General features: G+C 39.5%; 1 protein-coding gene across 7 annotated transcripts in view; it reads right to left on the bottom strand.

The window, feature by feature from the left end:
* LOC111148584 (oxysterol binding protein like 6) overlaps positions 1-18,583 on the bottom strand; it is a 210,426-nt gene that overhangs the window by 5,323 nt on the left and 186,520 nt on the right. For 4 of the 7 annotated variants that reach the window (XM_022505318.1, XM_022505404.1, XM_022505490.1 and 1 more), the window contains 10 exons: positions 17,032-17,169; positions 11,077-11,164; positions 10,142-10,395; positions 9,250-9,387; positions 8,848-8,911; positions 6,948-7,026; positions 5,171-5,315; positions 3,176-3,320; positions 1,636-1,762; positions 27-149 (listed from right to left, as the gene is read on the bottom strand). In XM_022505318.1, the coding sequence (XP_022361026.1) occupies positions 27-149; positions 1,636-1,762; positions 3,176-3,320; positions 5,171-5,315; positions 6,948-7,026; positions 8,848-8,911; positions 9,250-9,387; positions 10,142-10,395; positions 11,077-11,164; positions 17,032-17,169 (1,301 nt within the window). Of the gene's footprint in view, positions 1-22; positions 150-1,635; positions 1,763-3,175; positions 3,321-5,170; positions 5,316-6,947; positions 7,027-8,847; positions 8,912-9,249; positions 9,388-10,141; positions 10,396-11,076; positions 11,165-17,031; positions 17,170-18,583 lie in introns of all 7 variants that reach the window. The other 3 variants (XM_022505550.1, XM_022505626.1, XM_022505728.1) reach the window with 3 other exon arrangements.

Raw genomic sequence — 18,583 nt, 5'->3', positions numbered from 1 at the left:
TGAACTTGTTATGGGCATGAACTTACTTAAAAAATTTTGGTATGTGTTCAAGGTTGTTTTCTTCCATGTAGCGCCTTCGAGATCTCTGGAGTTCCTCCACTCTTTGCTTCTCTGCTGCTGCAGCTTCTAAATTTCCTTCTTCCAAAAACCTAAGCAGAACACAGTTATCCCTCTAATATGTCATCCTCTCCACTGAGAAAAAAAATAATCCCGTCTTGTATAAAATTACCTTCTAGTTGCTGAGACTATAACATGGTGAAGGGTCATACTCTGATAATGTCACCTTGCCCCTGCCCCAGGCCACGCTACCTCTGTCTGCCTGCCCACCAGTCACACACTTGCCGTGTATGTCAACTGAAATATTGTGTACAGCAGTGCAAACATAGGGGTGGAAGGGGACTAGTTTGGCCTTGGAGACTCTCCTGTGCTCTCTTGGGTTCTCTAACTTGAGATTTTCAGGATAATGGGAGAGCCCAGGCTCCAGACAATATGAAGTACAGGGTTGGGCTCCTTTTTCATATTATTTGAAAAATACTTGGTCAAGGCCAGAGGAGGGAGGATGGTAGTTAACTGTTCTCCACCTTTTAGAAGAGCCTGAGAGGGAAGGAGTTTCCCTGTTTTACTTTTTGTCACCCATTTTACTGGAGAGAGTAAAACGGGTGACAAAAAGAGAATCTAACACTGGGGGAAATTACAAAAGCCCACAAGAAGGAAATGAATCGTAAATGAAATTCGGGAAGAGAATATTGGAATGGAATCGAGAAAGAAAAGGCAGACCCAGTGGTGTTTTGTAAAACCTATATTTAAATTTCCAAAATGAGAGCAAAGAACAGGGATTCAATGTGATGTCTACAGGAAGTTTGTTGATATGCTGGAATATCAGACAGTGAGACCTCCCGTTCCAGGGGCAGGGGAGTGGGGGGTCGGGCACGGTGTAAGAGGACTGAGGAATAAGACATTCAACACTGGAGCATTTTGGCAGAAAACACATACAGCCACAGATACACTGGCAACAGAAAATTATCTTGGGGGGAAGTTGTGTGACATACAGAATTTCTGGAAAAGGTATAATTAACTCTGTGGGAATGGACAACATGAACATAGAGCTATTTAATAAAAACTAAGAATCAGAAGGTATTAAAGGGACTGCATTTTGAGTACATCTCACATCCCATGGGATCAAAAGCACGCCGGACAAACTCCAGACTTTGACTCGGAGCACTTCTATATGCTCCTGTAACCCATCATCTTCTTCTTTATCAGGTTAAAAGATAGTCCACGTGACAGAGTAGTAGAAGTACAGAGGGGAAAATCCTGGGGGAGGTTTTAGTGGAGCAAGTTCATGAATTTGCACACTGCTGGTGAGTCTGGGGCGGGGCGGCAGGAACCTTTCGTTAAGAACTGTGTTACCTTCTGTGGGAAACTTTGTTGAGCTAAGTGTCGGTCACGATCACCCGCGAATACCGTCTTAGCTAGGGTGGAAGGCTTAGATAGTGTGGAGTGACTAAGGGAATGAGGGAATTCATGAATGAGTCCATGAATACATAAATGAGGGTGGCAAAAATAAGCTTTGATGGCATCTAGAGCGCCACACCGTGATTTAGTGTCCGTTTCAAACATGGTTGTTCTACTCACCTCTGATCTGGCCGGAACCGGGCGTCTGTCGGTGGAAGGAGATCTTTCAGGACAGGATCTAGCTCATTGAGCTCGATAGCAAACCTTGTGAAGCCATAGTAGAGCTCATAGTTGGTTGGCATGGAACCTGAAATGCCAATAAACCACCGTGAGTGGCAGAGAGGTTTAAGGAAGCCTGCAGAAGCTCACTTAACCCAGGCGCTTAATTAATATCCACACGAATAACTAAATTTGTAGTTCTAAAAATCAGATTAAGATTTTCCTTAAGCAAATTAAATTGGCTGTGTTTTCCTAGATAGGAAACTTGGCGTTAGTTATCAGAACTGGTAGATTCATATATTTAATAAAATCCAGCCTTTATTTTTAAAATTTTAAAAGATTTTATTTATTTATTTGAGAGAGAGAGAGAGAATAAGTGAGAGAGAGAGAGAGAGCACGAGAAGGGGGATGGTCAAAGGGAGAAGCAGACTCCCTGCCAGGCAGGGAGCCCGATGTGGGACTCGATCCCAGGACTCCAAGATCATGACTCGAGCTGAAGGCAGTCGCCCAACCAACTGAGCCACCCAGACACCCCTAAAATCCAGCCTTTAAAATAAACTTTGTACATAGAGTACTCTTTACTGGGTAAACAATGCCATCATTTTCTCTCAAATGTTCAATTGGGTAACTAAATCCCAGGGTGATGAACTAGGAACATTAAGATTTCACCAGAAACATAGTTTACTTCCTTTTAGAAACATAAAAAAAATGCAGATCTAAATTAATATGTATTGGCACTCTTTAACGAAACTCAAAGGAGGATCTCTGTATACTTTGCTTGTTGGTATATTCCAAGCTCTTACAGAGTAAAGCTTGATGCATAGTCACTACTCAAGAAATAGCTGCTGAATGAACTACTACTCCACCAGCAGGAAATTGAAATACTTGTTGAGGTCTCTTAGAAAACCAACTAATTTTAAAGTTAGGACTTCACTGACAAAATTGCAATGAAAATAAATATCATGCGGACACTTGTTGTATTTACCCTTGATATTCAATTATTGCTAGTGTATTACCAGAACTCTCAATATCTTTTATTAAATGTCAACATGTTGCAGCTTTTTGCTGCCCAAGTGAGACGATCACTTATTCTGGTTAAGTTATTGACTTTGTGGATTAGAGATGTTTGTAGGCTTTCCCCTTATTTTATTAGAACAGAGAATAAATGAGTAAGGATTTAAGTTTGAATAGTTCGAGTGTGTGAACTCTTTAATAAACAAACCTCACTTTTGAGTGTAGGCATTACATTTAGAATCGCTTTACACGAAGCCTCGTCTCTGACCACATGTCAGATTTGGCCTCAATTTCATAATTCCTGATTATCAAAAATTGGGATTTACCTAATTTGAATATTAAGTGTAAAATATATGCTTACCTTAGGCATCTATGATTTTAATCTCGCAATGAAAGAAGCCTATGTTGAACTGCCTGAGATGCGACATTCCCTTCTTTCTGTCACTCAAGGTGCCCTCTGAACACAAGACACTCCTGCCCATCTCACCTGGTCTCCAAATGCACTTTGCAGAGGGGGCCACGCCGCAGTAGAGCCCTTCATGCCACTTCCCAAAAAGCCGGTGCACCACCTTCCCCTCCTGATCCATCACGACCCCCTGGACCTCATTCACATTAGAATTCCAATAATTCACCTGGAAAAACCAAACCCCACTGGAAACATCCAATCTCTTTCAAAACACCAATCCCTATAATTTCCATATGGAAAACATTCTTAACTTTGAAGTCGCTCATTCAAACCACTCCCAGAAAGGAACCATCTCTACTCTATGCTAGGGCAGAGAAGGCTCAGCTTCTCTCCTAATAACCTAGTATTAATTTATTGGTTGGTAATTTCCTCCATAGACGCCCCTGTCTCAAATTTTCCCTTGTTATTGATGTTAATGAGTTTCAACGGGCCATGCTGTACAAGTCACTTGGGAAGTAATTTTTATAGAGTCTGTAAACAGCTAAATTTCATGAGGAAAACCCTGCTTGGCCCTCTTCTGGCCATGCTTCTTCCTAGGAGATGAGAAGTCTGGGCAGTCATCCATCTGGATACCATGGCCCCCTTTTCAATTAGGCCCCAGAATTCTTCTTCCAACCACTCTAAGCTTCTTCCACAGCTCACACTGGCCTTTTCTTTGGATTCCTCCATCTAAAGGGCAGACTGTCCACCACCAAGGTGTGAATGAGGCCTGAGGGGCAGCCAAGAGTGGCCGTTTGAGCTTGGATAGAGCTTGGATGTGGAGCTGGACTGCCTTCAATTGGGTGGGTGAGGCCCCCTGTGGAGCAGGACAGAGGCCACCATAGGCTGGGAGAGAGCGGGAAGGCCATGTGTCAGGGCTGGCTCTCCTGCGCTGCCAGGTTTCCAGCTCAGAGTTCTAAAGTGCCCAACCTAGCCTCACGGACTTTGTTATAAAAGTGTATTTGTCAAGGTGAAAGAACAGAACATAAGTTATGTGAGAGACTGTAGGTCTGGTCTATAAATTTTAAATATTTACACATATGGAATGGGGCCTCCATCTGTACTTTGGCCCTGAGCTTTGCAAATATTAGGGACAGGACTAAATTGAGAAGCTTCTCGTGGTCTGCAAAACTAAATGCACACATTGACTGTCATCACCCAACCAGAGCAAGTAATGATCCTGTCCTTTCAGTTCTGAGCCACCTAATGAGTCCAAAAGGAGAAAAAAAGGAAAATGGGGGAAACATCTTGAGTAAAAATAAAGATCTTCAATTAAAACTAACATGACCTTCCAGTACAGCTTCAAAGGATTTCACTAAGAAGACAACATTTTGAGTTTTAAGACTTCAATATGTTACTTGTTTTTGCCACAGTAGAACAAGATCAGAGTAGAATAGATTAAAAGGGCTGGTAGAGTTTCTGTACCACGAATTCGGGAACACACCTATCCATGAGGGTGAGACTGTGTGTTCCACTTGAGACCAGAGTGACTGAGGAAAATGCTGTTGTGTAGGCATTCTACCTCAGGAATCTTTTCTTGTTGATTAAGGTGACGCTTTTTCTTGGATCATCATAGTGGCAGAGTTGGATAAGCTTATAGTGACTGGAAGTTATTCACATGCACCCTCAGAAAATGACAAATGCATTATAATTAGCTCCCTAAAATAAGATCACTTGACTCTGTTGCAATCAAGCAGGAATAGAAATAGAAACCAGAAGACTTGCTACAGGCAAGAAGTGTTTTCTGGAATTTTACTTAATGAATACTGACTGGCTGCTTAAAAAGAAAATTCTTTAGAAAGAAGAAGAGTAGTTCTTCTGTTTTGAGATGGTGCCTTTTTTGACCTCCACATGCATGGAAGTCTGCACGCCTTGAGTAACTCCATCAGTTGGTTCTGCTTTCTTTTATCTAACATGTCCTTAAGGAACAATGATATGGGGCAGTCTCACTTGCTGTTGTTTAAGGTAACTTATATTTCTCCTTTACAAAGCGTTTTATACTCTTTTCTTCTTTACTGTTGGAAGATTACCGTTTACCTTGACAAATGTGAGTTTGCAAATGCAAACACTGCTTTTGGTATTTCTAATGGTTACTTCTCCATAATGCTCTATCCACCTCCTCCCACTGAGAATGTTGTGTATGCACGTGGTGACTTTATTCCATACATAGCAATCTCCATACCTAGTGAAGAATACAATGTTGGTTAAAAACAATGAAGGTCACAAATATATAGTACTGTTTCTTCAACTGAGAATATCTTTGGCCAAAGCTTCCTTTCCCTCTAATATCTCTGTTGAAAGTTTCTATATAGTCAAGGACATTTGTAGTAAGACTCATTCCTTTAAGGAACACTTCAGTGCTTTCTATAGTCCAGGTGCTAAAGCTACTAAGTTGAATAGGACCTGTCTCTTGCTCTCTTGGAGCCAACAGTATGGGAGGAGTAGACAGATATGGCAAAAAGTACTTATAATAAAATGTGATGAGGAAGTGTCATGAGAACACAGAAGGGGAGTCCTTAGATCTGCCTGGAACGTGGGGTGAGTATCAAGGAAGACTTCCTGGAGAAGGCTGGAATCCGTCTAAGCTTGGAGGATAGGTAGGAGGGCACCGTATGCCAGGAAAAGGCACTGACAAGGCCATAGAGGCCAGAATACTATGACGTATCTGGGGGCCTGCCAGTGGCATATGTGAGCGGGTGTGGGGGTGGCAAGTCTGGGAAGGTGACAAGGCAGAGCAGGGAAGGCATTTAACAATGCACCGATGAGTCTGGATTCAATTGGCCACTGTGGAAGGATTTGAGGGAGCAGATAGGCATGATAGGATGTATCTTTAAGAAAAATTACCCTGAGGATGGACATTGTTTCATACTCCGAATTAAGACCAAAGATGTGAATAATTCTTGGAGAAAAGACTGGTGATCATAGACAGTGCATATCTAATGCAAATTCTGGGTTACAGAAGATTATAGAGTTTCTGCCAAGGAATGAGGTGACATAGCTTCAGATTACCTTGAAGTTTGCACATGATCTGTATTTTCAAATAACATGTTATTTCAAAATAAAATAAAACACTTCTAAGTCTCTAAAAAAAATTTATGAATTGGTATGATGCAGTCTCACTACGCAGCTGGGAAAACTCTCTTCTCATGAGTCTGCAAATATTTAAAGTCTATTTTGTGGTCCTGGGGTTCCTCTCTCCCCCTACCTTCCCTCATATTCAATCCACCAGCAAATTCTGTCACTGAATAAACAAAAAGAAAAACCAAACAACATCAACCAATTGAAGAAAGAAACAAAAACAACCAAGCCTTTGGCTTCAATGAAAACTTCAATTAATTTTAAAAATTCACAGGCTACATCCTTTAGAAAAATACCATGAAAGGATTCCATCACTCTTCTTTAATAAACTAACTTACACATTAAAAATAGTTCCTGGATCTAAGATGAATTCAAAAGTGAAAATATATATTGTATAGAAAAAAAGTTCTAAAAAGAGAAACTTCCTATAAAATGCAAACTAACAAGGTATCTGGGGCAGGTAAGGTAGCTGGCTTTGACTTGATAAACAGAGAATGTAAAGAGAGAAGCAGGGAGCTTTGTACATATGCCAATGTACATATGCCAATGTACAAATGAGTACATATGCCAAGTACTCATTTGCTTTCGTGGGGGTCCATTCTCCAAACTTTGGAGAAGTTAAAAGAAGCTTTAGGCATACACGTAAACGGATCACTGGCACCTCTAGAGTTTCAAAGACCCATATCTGACTTAGAAAAGCACATAAGACACCAAAAGGAAGATGAAAGCAACCTACTTTGGAAGCATGACATTCAGTGTTCCAACAGGCAGGATTTCCATGGACTTCCCCCAGAACTTGTTTTTCCATCTGATATCTAAACAATATAGGCAGAGGAGAAGAAACAGATATTCCATATCTAATCATTCAGTCTATAAAAACCAACATCTATATTACACTCTATATTTCACAAAGAACTTTCACAATCAACAACTGATTCTATATTGTTGATTTAACAGTTCACATACCTGGGGATGGCCCAAGGTGAAAAAAGTAACTATGAACCAAAAAAATCTACTGTCTGTTTTTCCGGAACACATGTTCCGTATTTGTTTCAACAAATGAAACTGGGAAAAGCTCAGAACAGTATGTGTGCATGGGAATTCACATACCTGTATATACACAGACTCTACCGTGCTTTAATGTCTACATAAATGTTGTTTTAACTAAAAGTTTTAACTAAATGGTGGAAATAGCTAACATATATGTTAAAAATAAGATGTGTAGTAAAAATAATTGCAGTATGGCAATGCCATTGATTTATATACACATTGATTTGAAAAGTTATAGGATTTGGGAAAACAGGAAAAAGCAAAATCTCTAAATATGGAAAGGTAAGCAAAATTTATGAGAAAGTGAAATTAGTGAATATGTTCCTACTTTGGTGGTTAAGATATGGCCCAGGGCTCAGTGGTTTATCTCACATGATGGCTTTATGTTTTATTTGGGGGTACTCAGGTTTGCCTGTGCATTTGTAATAACCACTTGGCTCTATTTTGATGAACTAAGTAAGGGAGCTTAGTGCTGTCTCCACAAAATTTATGACTCTCTGTTATGACCAAGAAATGATGTATTATTGTATTTTACAATGAAATACAGTTACATGCTCTGTCATATTGTGTGTTTTTAGATTGAGAAAGGGCAGATGAGAAGAGACATTCTGTGAGCAATGAACCCCCCTTCCAAACACAAAAGAACAATTTACACTTAATGGTTAAACGTACATATACAGTTGACCATTGAGCAACACGCATTTGAACTGCGTGGGTCCACTCACTGGCAGATTTTTTTTTTTGATAAACACAGTACAGTATTATAAATGTATTTTCTCTTCCTTATGATTTTCTTAATAACATTTCTTTCTTCTAGCTTACTTTACTGTAAGAATATAGTATATAATACATATAACATATAAAATACATGTTCCTGACCATTTATACTTTATGGGTAAGGTTTCTGGTCAATGGTAAGCTATCACTAGTTAAGTTTTGGGGGAGTCAAAAGTAGCACATGAATTTTAGACTGTGTGGGGGTCAGCCCCCTAACCCCAGCTTTGTTCAAGGTTCATCTGAATATATTTTTCTTTCTAAATGGATTTTGAAACTTGTAATTTTATGTGAGTTTTTAACATTCTGACTTAACAATGGGCACTGTACAAGTGGAGACTTCAATCCAAATCCCTGAACCTTGGTGAGTTAAAGACCACAAAATCAGCATAATGTTTACCTATCTAAATAGGTCATGACCACAGATGATGAGCCACAGAATCTTCTTTCATGATGAAGCTCTCCTTGCACACCCTCAAGAAGCAAGGAGGCAGCAGACAGAATCTCTATGTTACAGATGCAGACAATAAGGCATAATGAGGTTGAGTTATAGCCCTGAGTTGGCAGTCGGCACTGAGCTCTACTGCCTCTAGGGCTCTGTTTCCTAGATATACAATCTCATCTCCTAGATGACACAGTTTCATATTTCAACCAAGAAATCTAATTTCTCAAACTGAATTCCATACTAATTATTAACATTCTCTGAGTCCCAAAGGTAGAAATCTAACCTGAGCATAATGTACCTTTCAGAAATTAGAAACTGTTTCAAAGGCTCACCGAGTGGATCTTGAAGTTATAACTGAAATACAAACCTTGCCAAAACACAAAATTCTTGGATTCACAGTGACAGGCAGAAATGGGTGGATGATGGCTAACCTGGTAATTAAAAACAAAAGAGAGGGCAATGATATCATTGTTAAAACTTCTATAAATGATCATTTTTTCCCAACATATATTGGCCACCCCCAAATAAAAATAATTAACTCATCCATCTCTATTATTGAATTATTCTCAGAATGTGTAAGTAAATTACTTTCACTTTCACTTTAAGACTTCATGCTTAAACCCAGAGAACTTATATACACGGACAGAGTTTTCTGTTAACTGATATCATAGCTCACTTCAAACTGTGGTTGATCAAAAAGCTGTTTCATCATCAACTGGTCCTCCTACAGTTTCTGCATATAAACTTCACTGAGTCCGATGGGACTTACCTGTTCTGAGAAAAATCGGAATCCCTTGTCCTCTCGAATGCATTCGTAAGTCTCCCCAAGGACAGGGTTGAATGGCTTACTTCCTGCTCTGAAATAGGTGGAGCAATATCCTGAAACTGCAAATGCAGCAATAAGAACCTGTTAAAACATTTAAGAAAGGAAAATAATATAGGAGAGACTACTTCCAGGTCTGTTTGTCCCTTATTCCTCTAGATTTTACACACCCCCCCGTTCGTGGGTGCTGATCTGATGACATCTGCATTTTCCATTATCTGCACAGACTCTTCATAAACTCATGGGTTAAAAAAATGAGTGAAGAGGATGTGAAAGTCCTTGCATCTGAGGCCACTTATTCTTCATTCAGCTGTCACCCAACTTCCTGAGTATCACAGCGTTCAGAGGTTCTGAAACCCAGTTTATAGGTTCTGTCCTTTGCACAACTTAGCGCCATGCACAGGAGGCCTCTGGCTGCTGATGCTTTCGGAAGGGCAGTCAAGCCTTCCACAGTTAGGTGCAGCAGAGGCCACAGCAAAGCACAAACAGGAGGTTCCTTTCTCTGACCCAAGTTCTTGAACACATGGGCTCTCTTGGCCTCCAGGAGAAGCTGCTAGAGCAAGGCTAGGCATGCCTTAAACCTGGAAAGAGTGTGATACTTTTACATCCTAACTTCGGAAACACTCGTGACCAAAGATAAGTCACAAAGCATACATCCTCTGTAGAAGTATCTGGAACTTTCGGACGCTGCCCAGTTTGTGCAAATGAACTGTCTCCTCCTTCACCTATGCAGTGAGAATGTTATGCAGAAACCAAATATGCCATCATAACGAATTCTGCCTTAGTCCACGCCTAGGGTTGACAGCTCCCTGAGAGGCACTGCTGTGTTATGTATTACCATGCGCTCGTAGGGGTCGTCTGTTTCGGAAGCCTTGTCCAGAAGCTCACTGTATTCGATTTCCTCACAGAGATGTTGCAGGGTGTTGAGTGGCTCATTTAGCTCCACAGGCATCGAGACTTTAGACAAATCTTTACCAATGTTGTTCCTCAGGATATTCCACAGGTTAATGTTACTGGTGTCGGGACAGGGAGCTGGCAGGCATGTTCGACGTCCATTTCGGAAGGCTCCTCCTGTAAGCTCCCCATTTAAGACTGGAAGAGAGAGAAAGACAAGAAGCACGATAAAAGATACTTTGCTCTTTTGATTTCATAGCATCTAGGAAGGAAATAACTCTTTCAAATACTTCTGAATGTGATACATTTCTTAAGCCTCCACTAGACTCTCTCAAGAGTGAATGAAATTATTTCAACACAGAGTTGCTAATAAATGCACAAAACATCAATGTACAAGTTTTTTTTAACAAGGTGTTACATATGCTCAAATATTATTCCAGAAAAGTCAAATTTTTTCATAATTTATTTACTATTAGCAGTTTTTTAAATTTAATTTTATCTTTTTTTTCAGTGTTTCAAGATTTATTGTTTATGCACCGCACCCAGTGCTCCATAAAATCCGTGCCCTCCTTAATGCCCACCACCAGGCTCACCCCCCCCAAAACCCTCAGAAAAGCCAAATTTTAAAGAATTGAATACATTTAATAAGAAAGACTCAAACTTTTGGTTTTGGCAAGAAGTAAAAGCTTTTCATTTAAGCTATCCTAATGGATTTTTCAACCATTTACCTTAACAGATTATATAAATATAAAATGTATTGAATAATCAGCTTGCTGCAAAGGGAAAAATCAGTGAGGGAGAAAAAGGTTGTTCGCTGAATCACCAGTGTTCTAACTTGGAAAGAAGACGGAACAAGCTGGAAGCTGAAAGGATGCATACTTTGCCGAGAAATGTTGTCTGCAACACTGGTATTGTCTTCGGATATATTATCGCTCACATCACTGATGTAAGATTCATCATCTGAAGCCTGAAAAAGGGAAGAACACAGAAAGGATCAGAACCCTTGTTCAGTCTTGAAAAGTTAGAAAATCAAATGATTAAAAGCAAAATGTTGCCCAAATAAGGAAAAAACACAGGTCGCAGGGGAAATGTACTTGGCATATGTACAAGGAACACTTGAGAAAGAGAGTGAGCCATGAGCCAGAACGTAGCATGGCTTGAAAGCAGCCTTCGTCTCTGAGTAGCCCCCGCCTTAGTTGGGGTGGGGGGCTGGGGGAGGCCACTAATCAGAAATATGTTAGCAAGAATGTACAAAAAAGGAGGCCTTATATTCCCGCTAGGGAATCAGGAGGGGCTGCCCAGAGGAAATAAAATTGGCACTGGGTGTTGGAGAGGTTTTTGGAAGGAAAAGAAGCACAGGAAGAAAGGAGAGTGTACAAAGGTGTGGAGAAACATGAGAGGAACATTCCATTCCAGGAAGGCTCAGAAGTTGAGTGGCTGTGACAGAGGGTAGGGTGACCAGGAAGAGGGCCAGACTGTGAAGGTCTTTTCATGTCAACATAACAGGTTCCCATATAATCCCACCAGTTATTACATGCAAGGGGATGACAGTCATATTTTTTTTTTTCAAAACACAATTCCTCTTTTTATTTTTTAAATTTTATTTATTTATTTTTTATTATTACCATATTTAGTTTTCAGGAAGATGCCTGGCGGCTTTTCTTCAGGAGCTCAGATGATAGGCTACTACATGGATGTGGGTAGGGAATGCTGACGGGTTAAGATGGCCATGACGAGGGTCGGGAAGCAAAGCTGCTTTAAGAGCCACATTTGAAGATAATGGACAAAATATGGCAGATTATTTGGGGGTGAGGGAGGAAGATCCCAGGACGAGGGAAATTGAGAATGAAGCTACTCTCTCCAAGAGAACAACATGGAATGAAAATGAGAGCAAAATTTGCATGAGAATGAAATTAAGGGGTAACCCATGTACTAAGGGGAGTTAGAAATAGATAAGAAAACAGAGCTCAGTAGAGCCACTCAGAGAAACGGAAACCAACCTCTCTACTCTAGGCAAGAAAGCTGCTGACACTTATTTACTTTCTTCAAAGTGGAAATAATGTTACATTTTCCCCTGTACATATAATAAAACATCTTTACTGTAAAAAAATTAGAAATTATATGAGGGTAAACAGATTATAGAAAAATGAACCATAATTCTATCATCTAACGGAAACCACTTCTAACATTTGGTGGGTATTACCGCCAATGTCAAAATGCCTATGCAAACACACTGGTCTATCTATCTTTAGATACTGAACAAGGGGGTCAGTTTACATCTTGTTTTATAGTGTTCTCAATATATTTCCATGATCATAAATACAGCTCTCACCTTCATTTGGAATAGCAACATCATTCATTATACAGGTACAACACAAGGCATTTAGCCAGCATTTAAATGGTTTCCAACTTTTTATTATTATTGATAATACTGGGATGCACGTCCTTGTAAATATATTTCTGTGAATCTGTCTGGCAATTTCATTAATATTTATTCTTAGAAGTGAAATGGCTGGATGAAATGGGCCACATTTAGGCTATAGGCCCAGGTTGCCAAATTGTTGTCCTCAAAGAGTATAGTAATTTGTTCTCACCAGCAGCATATGAGAACATCCATCTTTCCACCCACTTAAACACTACGTATTATCAATCCTTTTTCGGTATCTATTTACCTAACATACATAAGAGATCTCTTTAAAAGTTTGCATTTCATCTTAGGTAAATTTGTTTTCTTTCTTTTTTTCAGTTTATCATCTAGGTTGCATTTGGCTAGTCTGCAATTTAGTTTTTAATGCTGTTTTTGCCTGTTTCTTTTCTTTTTGCCATGTAAAAGTTTTAAGTTTGTAGGTAATAAAAAACAATCAGGCTTGCCTTTAAGGTTTCTGGACTTATTATTGATGTTTTGAAAGTTAAAGTTGAGAAGAATTCCTACATTTAGGGAGAACAGGGATGGAGTTATTGCATACATAAATAAATAATGGAAGTTTTGCTTTGCAGCCTGAGCAAGTCTATAAAGATGGCAAATTGAGAATAAAGTCTTTTTCTGATTCATGTTTTCCCCCTGCAACTGCTTTCCAGTTCCTATTGACTACAAAAGAGCCAATGGTGAAATCATCAGGCACATGAAAACCACCTTCTTAAACTTGATAAGGGGGAAAAAAAAGTAAATCAAACTCTTCTGCATGATTTCTCTTAAAAAAACTAATCATACCCAATTATGTTAAAGGAAACAAATGCCTGTTCAAACAAAATTCATGTTGCATGCCTGTGCACTGGTTTTAACATTTATTAAGAAAACATTCATGTTCATCCTACAAAAAGCTATAAACAGCCTATTCTTCTTGAATTTCTAATCTATTAGAAATATATGATATATGTATTATAATATATGATAAAAATTTACTATACGATAAAAATTGTCCAATACCCATTTCCTTCTAGAATGGATCATGCAGAATGTAAAACAATTCCCCAATGACAGTGGGCCCTGAGTCAGATCTATATTCCCGTATGTGTGAGCAATAGCTAAGGCTTGGCTGTCTAGCTGCGGTCCATGCACATTATCCTGTATATAAAGTTAAAGCTCTGCAGTATTATAATAAAACAGTTAATATATACTCATTCCCCAACCCCCGCCCCGCCCCAGTCAAGAAGTCCTGGGGACAAATATTTCTCCTGAAGAGCTCAGGCGTTCAAAAGAGTTCAGGGAATTTTTTTTTTCTTTTTTTCCTAAATGCAACCAGGCATGTAGCCTTGTGGAAACAAGTTAATAGCAGAGGGAAGGAAATAGACCATTCTGGAAGCAAAACCAGCATTTTTTAAAGGAAGCAGAATATTCATTAAGAGAAGTGCATGGGTAGATATCACATAAAGAGGATTTTCCTCTCACTCGTGGAAAGCGTTAATATAAGATAGCCCAGATGTTTCTCAGATTAACCATGTGTTAAAGTGCTATAAGCACTCCTTCATTCAGTTAGCAAATATTTGACCTCTGGAAGGATCCAGAAGAATAGAAATTGCAAGAGGCTGCAGCTGGGAGCAGAGATCAGATTATAAGGGTCTTTGCATGATGACTAAGATAGTTATCTTAAGGACACTGGGGAAACATGGTCAGATTTGAACTTCAGAAAGATGAATCAGGCTGACCAGTGGAAAATGGATTAGAGGGGCAAGAAGGGAGGCAGGGAAACCAGTAATGGGAACTGGTCAGGTAATATGGGGGGCAGATGGAGGACTGAGGTGGAGTAGTGCCAGGGAAGCTGGAGGAAGATGTATGGATTTCATAGTTTTTAGGTGAGTCATTACAGAACTTAATGAGTGAATCAGTGTGGGTGGCGGGTCCTAGTAAGGCAGGTGCAGGGGAAGGCTAAGAGCCAGGCATTTCATGTAAACACCTGGGCAAAGAGCAGTCGGACATGCAACACGAGAAGTATAAGTAGGCTTCTCTCCACTTGGAGGTGTGTGTGTGGGTAGGCGCTTTGGTGATTAATCCATTTTGGGACATGCTGAATGAGAGATTCTGTAGAGCTCCCAGGGGGCAATGTCTCCCAGGCGGCTCGTTATGTGGGACCTGAGCTGACTCTTGCCCTCTCTTCAGACCTGTTCTCTCTTTGAGCTTTAGATCTGAATACCCAAATACTGGCCAGATAACTCCACTGAGAGGTCTGATCAACTCACAATACCTCCAGGTGAACACATCATCTCCTCGCACCCCCTGTCCTTCCCTCTGCTACCAGGATCACTCCTCCGCCAGAGCTGGTACCAACATGCTGCCTGGACTTGAGAAATAACCCACTTCACGCCCCTTTCATTTCAGTATCATCAGTGTCTGGTACAAGTGGCACTTGGCCCCTAGACAGTGTGCCACCAAGAACTTAAAAATAGGGAAATTGGGTGGCTTTCAGAGAGACAGCTGTAAAGTCATCATCTAATGGGTCAGAGCTCCGGAAACATGAAGCCAAATTTGACTGGAACCTGACTGAAGAAGGATGAAGGACTGGTCAGCAATGGGAGGTCAGAGAAAGGAGAGTCAGAAAAGAAAATGCTGGTAGCATGCCTTCAGCATGGTGGTCCCTGTGGGTATGACTGGCTCCCGGACACAAAGAGCCTGTCCACGTGGCACAGTATCCCTAAAATGGAGACAAGAGCAGAGCTATGACATCCTGGCCTTCCTAGCCTTTCGTTCACTCAAGTCACTGTTCCTGCTCCCATTCCTTGCTCACCAAGCAACTGACTAGAGCTAGACTTTCCATGCAGGTGGGCCCTAGGGAAAGAGATATGAATCGGCAAGCATAATTATTTTGCCCATCTGATAGCATCTGACCAATTATCATTATGAATAATTAAACTAGTACTCTGGCTTGTACCCGGGAGTCTCTGAATCAGCAAACAGGACTACGGATCGGAGAGGCAGGTGCAAGGGTTGGTGCAGTAACAGATTCAGTATCTCATACAAGAATATTATTTTTCTTCTCTCTCATTATAAAAGTGGTATGTGTTCATTATTTCTTTCTCTTCTCCACTTATTTTTGTTTCTAAAATCACTCATAATTTCCAACATCTAAAAACAATTACAACTAATTGTCAGGATGCTTCCTTCCAATCTACTTTCTATGCATATGGAAATAACATTCAGCAACTATTTCATTTCCTTTTTGTAAAAATGTAGTACTGATTTGCAACCTCAAATGACAAAATTTTTAATCAACTGTGTTGGAAAGAGTTTTGGCTGGTTCTCCCATGCTGAACGAAAGAAAGAAACAAACAAAGGGAGGGAGGAAGGAAGGAAGAAAGAAAGCAGAAAATTCAAAGGATACTTGACTAAATTTCTAAATTTCAGTAAAAGAATCCATTTCTGCAACCTGATTAAGGAAGATTCCCTGCTCCAAGACCTAGCCAAGACTTATGAGCATGAAGAACAATCTAAGAAGTCTTTATGGGTACAAACTTCCAATTATATTATAAAATATATATATTATAAAATATATATTATAAAAAATATATATTATAAAGTATATAAATAAGTTGGAGATATATACAGCATGCTAACTAGAGCTAATAATACTGTATTGCATATTTGAAAGTTGCTACGAGAGTAGATCTGAAAAGTTTTTATTATAGGAAAAAAACTCTGTAATTACATATGATGACAGATGTTAATTAGGCTTTAGGGGTGACCAATTAAAAATATATATAAATATAAATTCTTATGTTGTACACCTGAAACTAAAATAATGTTGTATGTAAATTATACCTCAATAAAAGACAACAAAAGAGTTTTTATGCTAGCCAGTGGTAACCTCCAAAAACCTTAATTACCCAAGCATATATTCTAGACATCATCTTTCTAAAGGAGCTCAAATTCTTGTCTCTGGTAAAGATGCATATGTATATGTGTGTGTGTGTGTGCGCACATACGTGCGCATATATCCGTGCACTCACACACATACACACACACATGGTGATTTTCAAATTCTTTCATCCTTTCTTTCTACATTTAACCAGTCTCCTCTACAAAAAGACTCTGCCATCAACTATTTGGTTATCCTGAAATACAAATCATACAACAGCATCCACATGAATGCTAGATTCTTTCCTTTAATTCATCAAATTTAGTAAGTAATAAGTTGACTCCCAGAAGTGTTCAGCGCTCAGTAATGTAGTTTGCATGTTTTTGGCTTTCCTACAATTTGAGAATCTTACTGTGATGTTTAAAAAAAAAAAAAAAGAAAGAAAAGAAAAAGGAAAAGGAAAGAACAGTCCCCATAGCCTTACTTTCTTTAACCCAAACTCCTCATCAGAAGCAGTTAGGGTTGACACATCAAAAAAGCTTACCTCATTCTCTGATGAGCTCGCAGAGAGCAGCACCTCCTGGGCATCAAAGAACTCGGAGACAGACTCTGACATGGAGAGGCGGCTCTCATTGGCTACCTGCTGTGACAGGGGGAGACTGACATGGATTTGCTCACCAGCCTATAGAGGACAGAAGCATTTGGGGTCATCGTTATTCCCTTCAAAGAAAAGCTATTTGTTCAAATAAGACCATGACGTACTAGGTCAGACTTCTAGAGAAATTCATACCATATGTTAAGAGTGATGACCACAAGTAATTTTCACCTGCAACTCATGACCATGGCCTAAATTTCCTTCTAATATGTCTAAAGAATCCAAAAGGCGTGGCTGAAAAATGGTGGTACTGTGACTTGACTTCAAATCAATGCTCAGTGGATATTCAGTGGAGTTTAATAGGTTGAACCCCTACAAAGACCCTGAATTGATTATGGAGACAGGTTCACTTTCATATTCTTAGATCCATCTTTACTAGCCATATTCTAACCAGTATGCTAAATCTCAAGACATATTTGTAGAAACTGCTAGAAATATGCTAAGAAAACACTCCATAAAACTAAATTTTTGAGACAGAATATATAAAAGTCATTTTCCAACTTGGTCATGAACTTTAACCAATGAGATAATATGACTCAAGTATTAAACCTATGGCAAACTATATTTTTATTCAGTAAGTGATATATATACACACAGTATGGTAGTACAAATAAACACCAGACTGCAAAGATTCGAACTAAGACTGCTAACGATTTCTGAATGATGAAGTTGTAGAAATCTTCTGGATTCTGAGCAGTTGAGTGAGCATGATGTCACCAGATACCATGTGTTGCATGAAGGTGAGTGGACGTAGATTCAACAACCTAAATCAAAAAGAAGCTTGTCTTGGGATGGCATTTCCTAAGCAATTAGATGCCAGGACCTTGGCCCCTGTAGATTTCTAGTAAAATGTACTGTTTTCTGTAAATATGGCCGAGTTAAAACTCTCACCTTGTTACATGTATCATATCACTGCATATAAAACTCCAATATTACCGTTGAAAAGTTTAAATTCTCATTGTTATAAAACAGTAATTTTATAAAGGGTTACAGACAGAATTATACACTAAGTCTGGCCCAAATACTGAATGTTCTCCTGTCCTTTGAGCATTACGTCAAAAATTCTCCTGAGCAATGGAGTGATAATAGCACCTACCTCAGAGGTCACTGGGAGTGTCGAATGTTGTCAGCACAATGCCCAGCACACAGTAAGCATTCACTTGACATGCGCTAGCTATTAATTATCAACATCACTATTAGTGGCTGTAATTGCATCACTAGTGTTATTTTAGTAACGTTAGGTGATTTCTCCTAAGATAGGCCTTTTAAAATAAACCTTAAAGAAGTTATCATTTAGCACCTTCTCAGATGAATCTGTCCCCCCCCCCCCCCACAACATTTCATAGGCCATCTGATGATAAGGAACATTTCCAATAAAGTCTGTGACAGACACGGAGAATTCACAAGCTGGAGTAGATATATAAACTAAATTATTCAGTAG

This window comes from Enhydra lutris, unplaced genomic scaffold, assembly GCF_002288905.1.
Source record: "Enhydra lutris kenyoni isolate GAN:26980312 unplaced genomic scaffold, ASM228890v2 scaffoldscaffold1, whole genome shotgun sequence".
In the NCBI taxonomy this organism is placed as follows: domain Eukaryota; kingdom Metazoa; phylum Chordata; class Mammalia; order Carnivora; family Mustelidae; genus Enhydra; species Enhydra lutris.
This window is presented reverse-complemented; position numbering and strand designations above follow the sequence as displayed.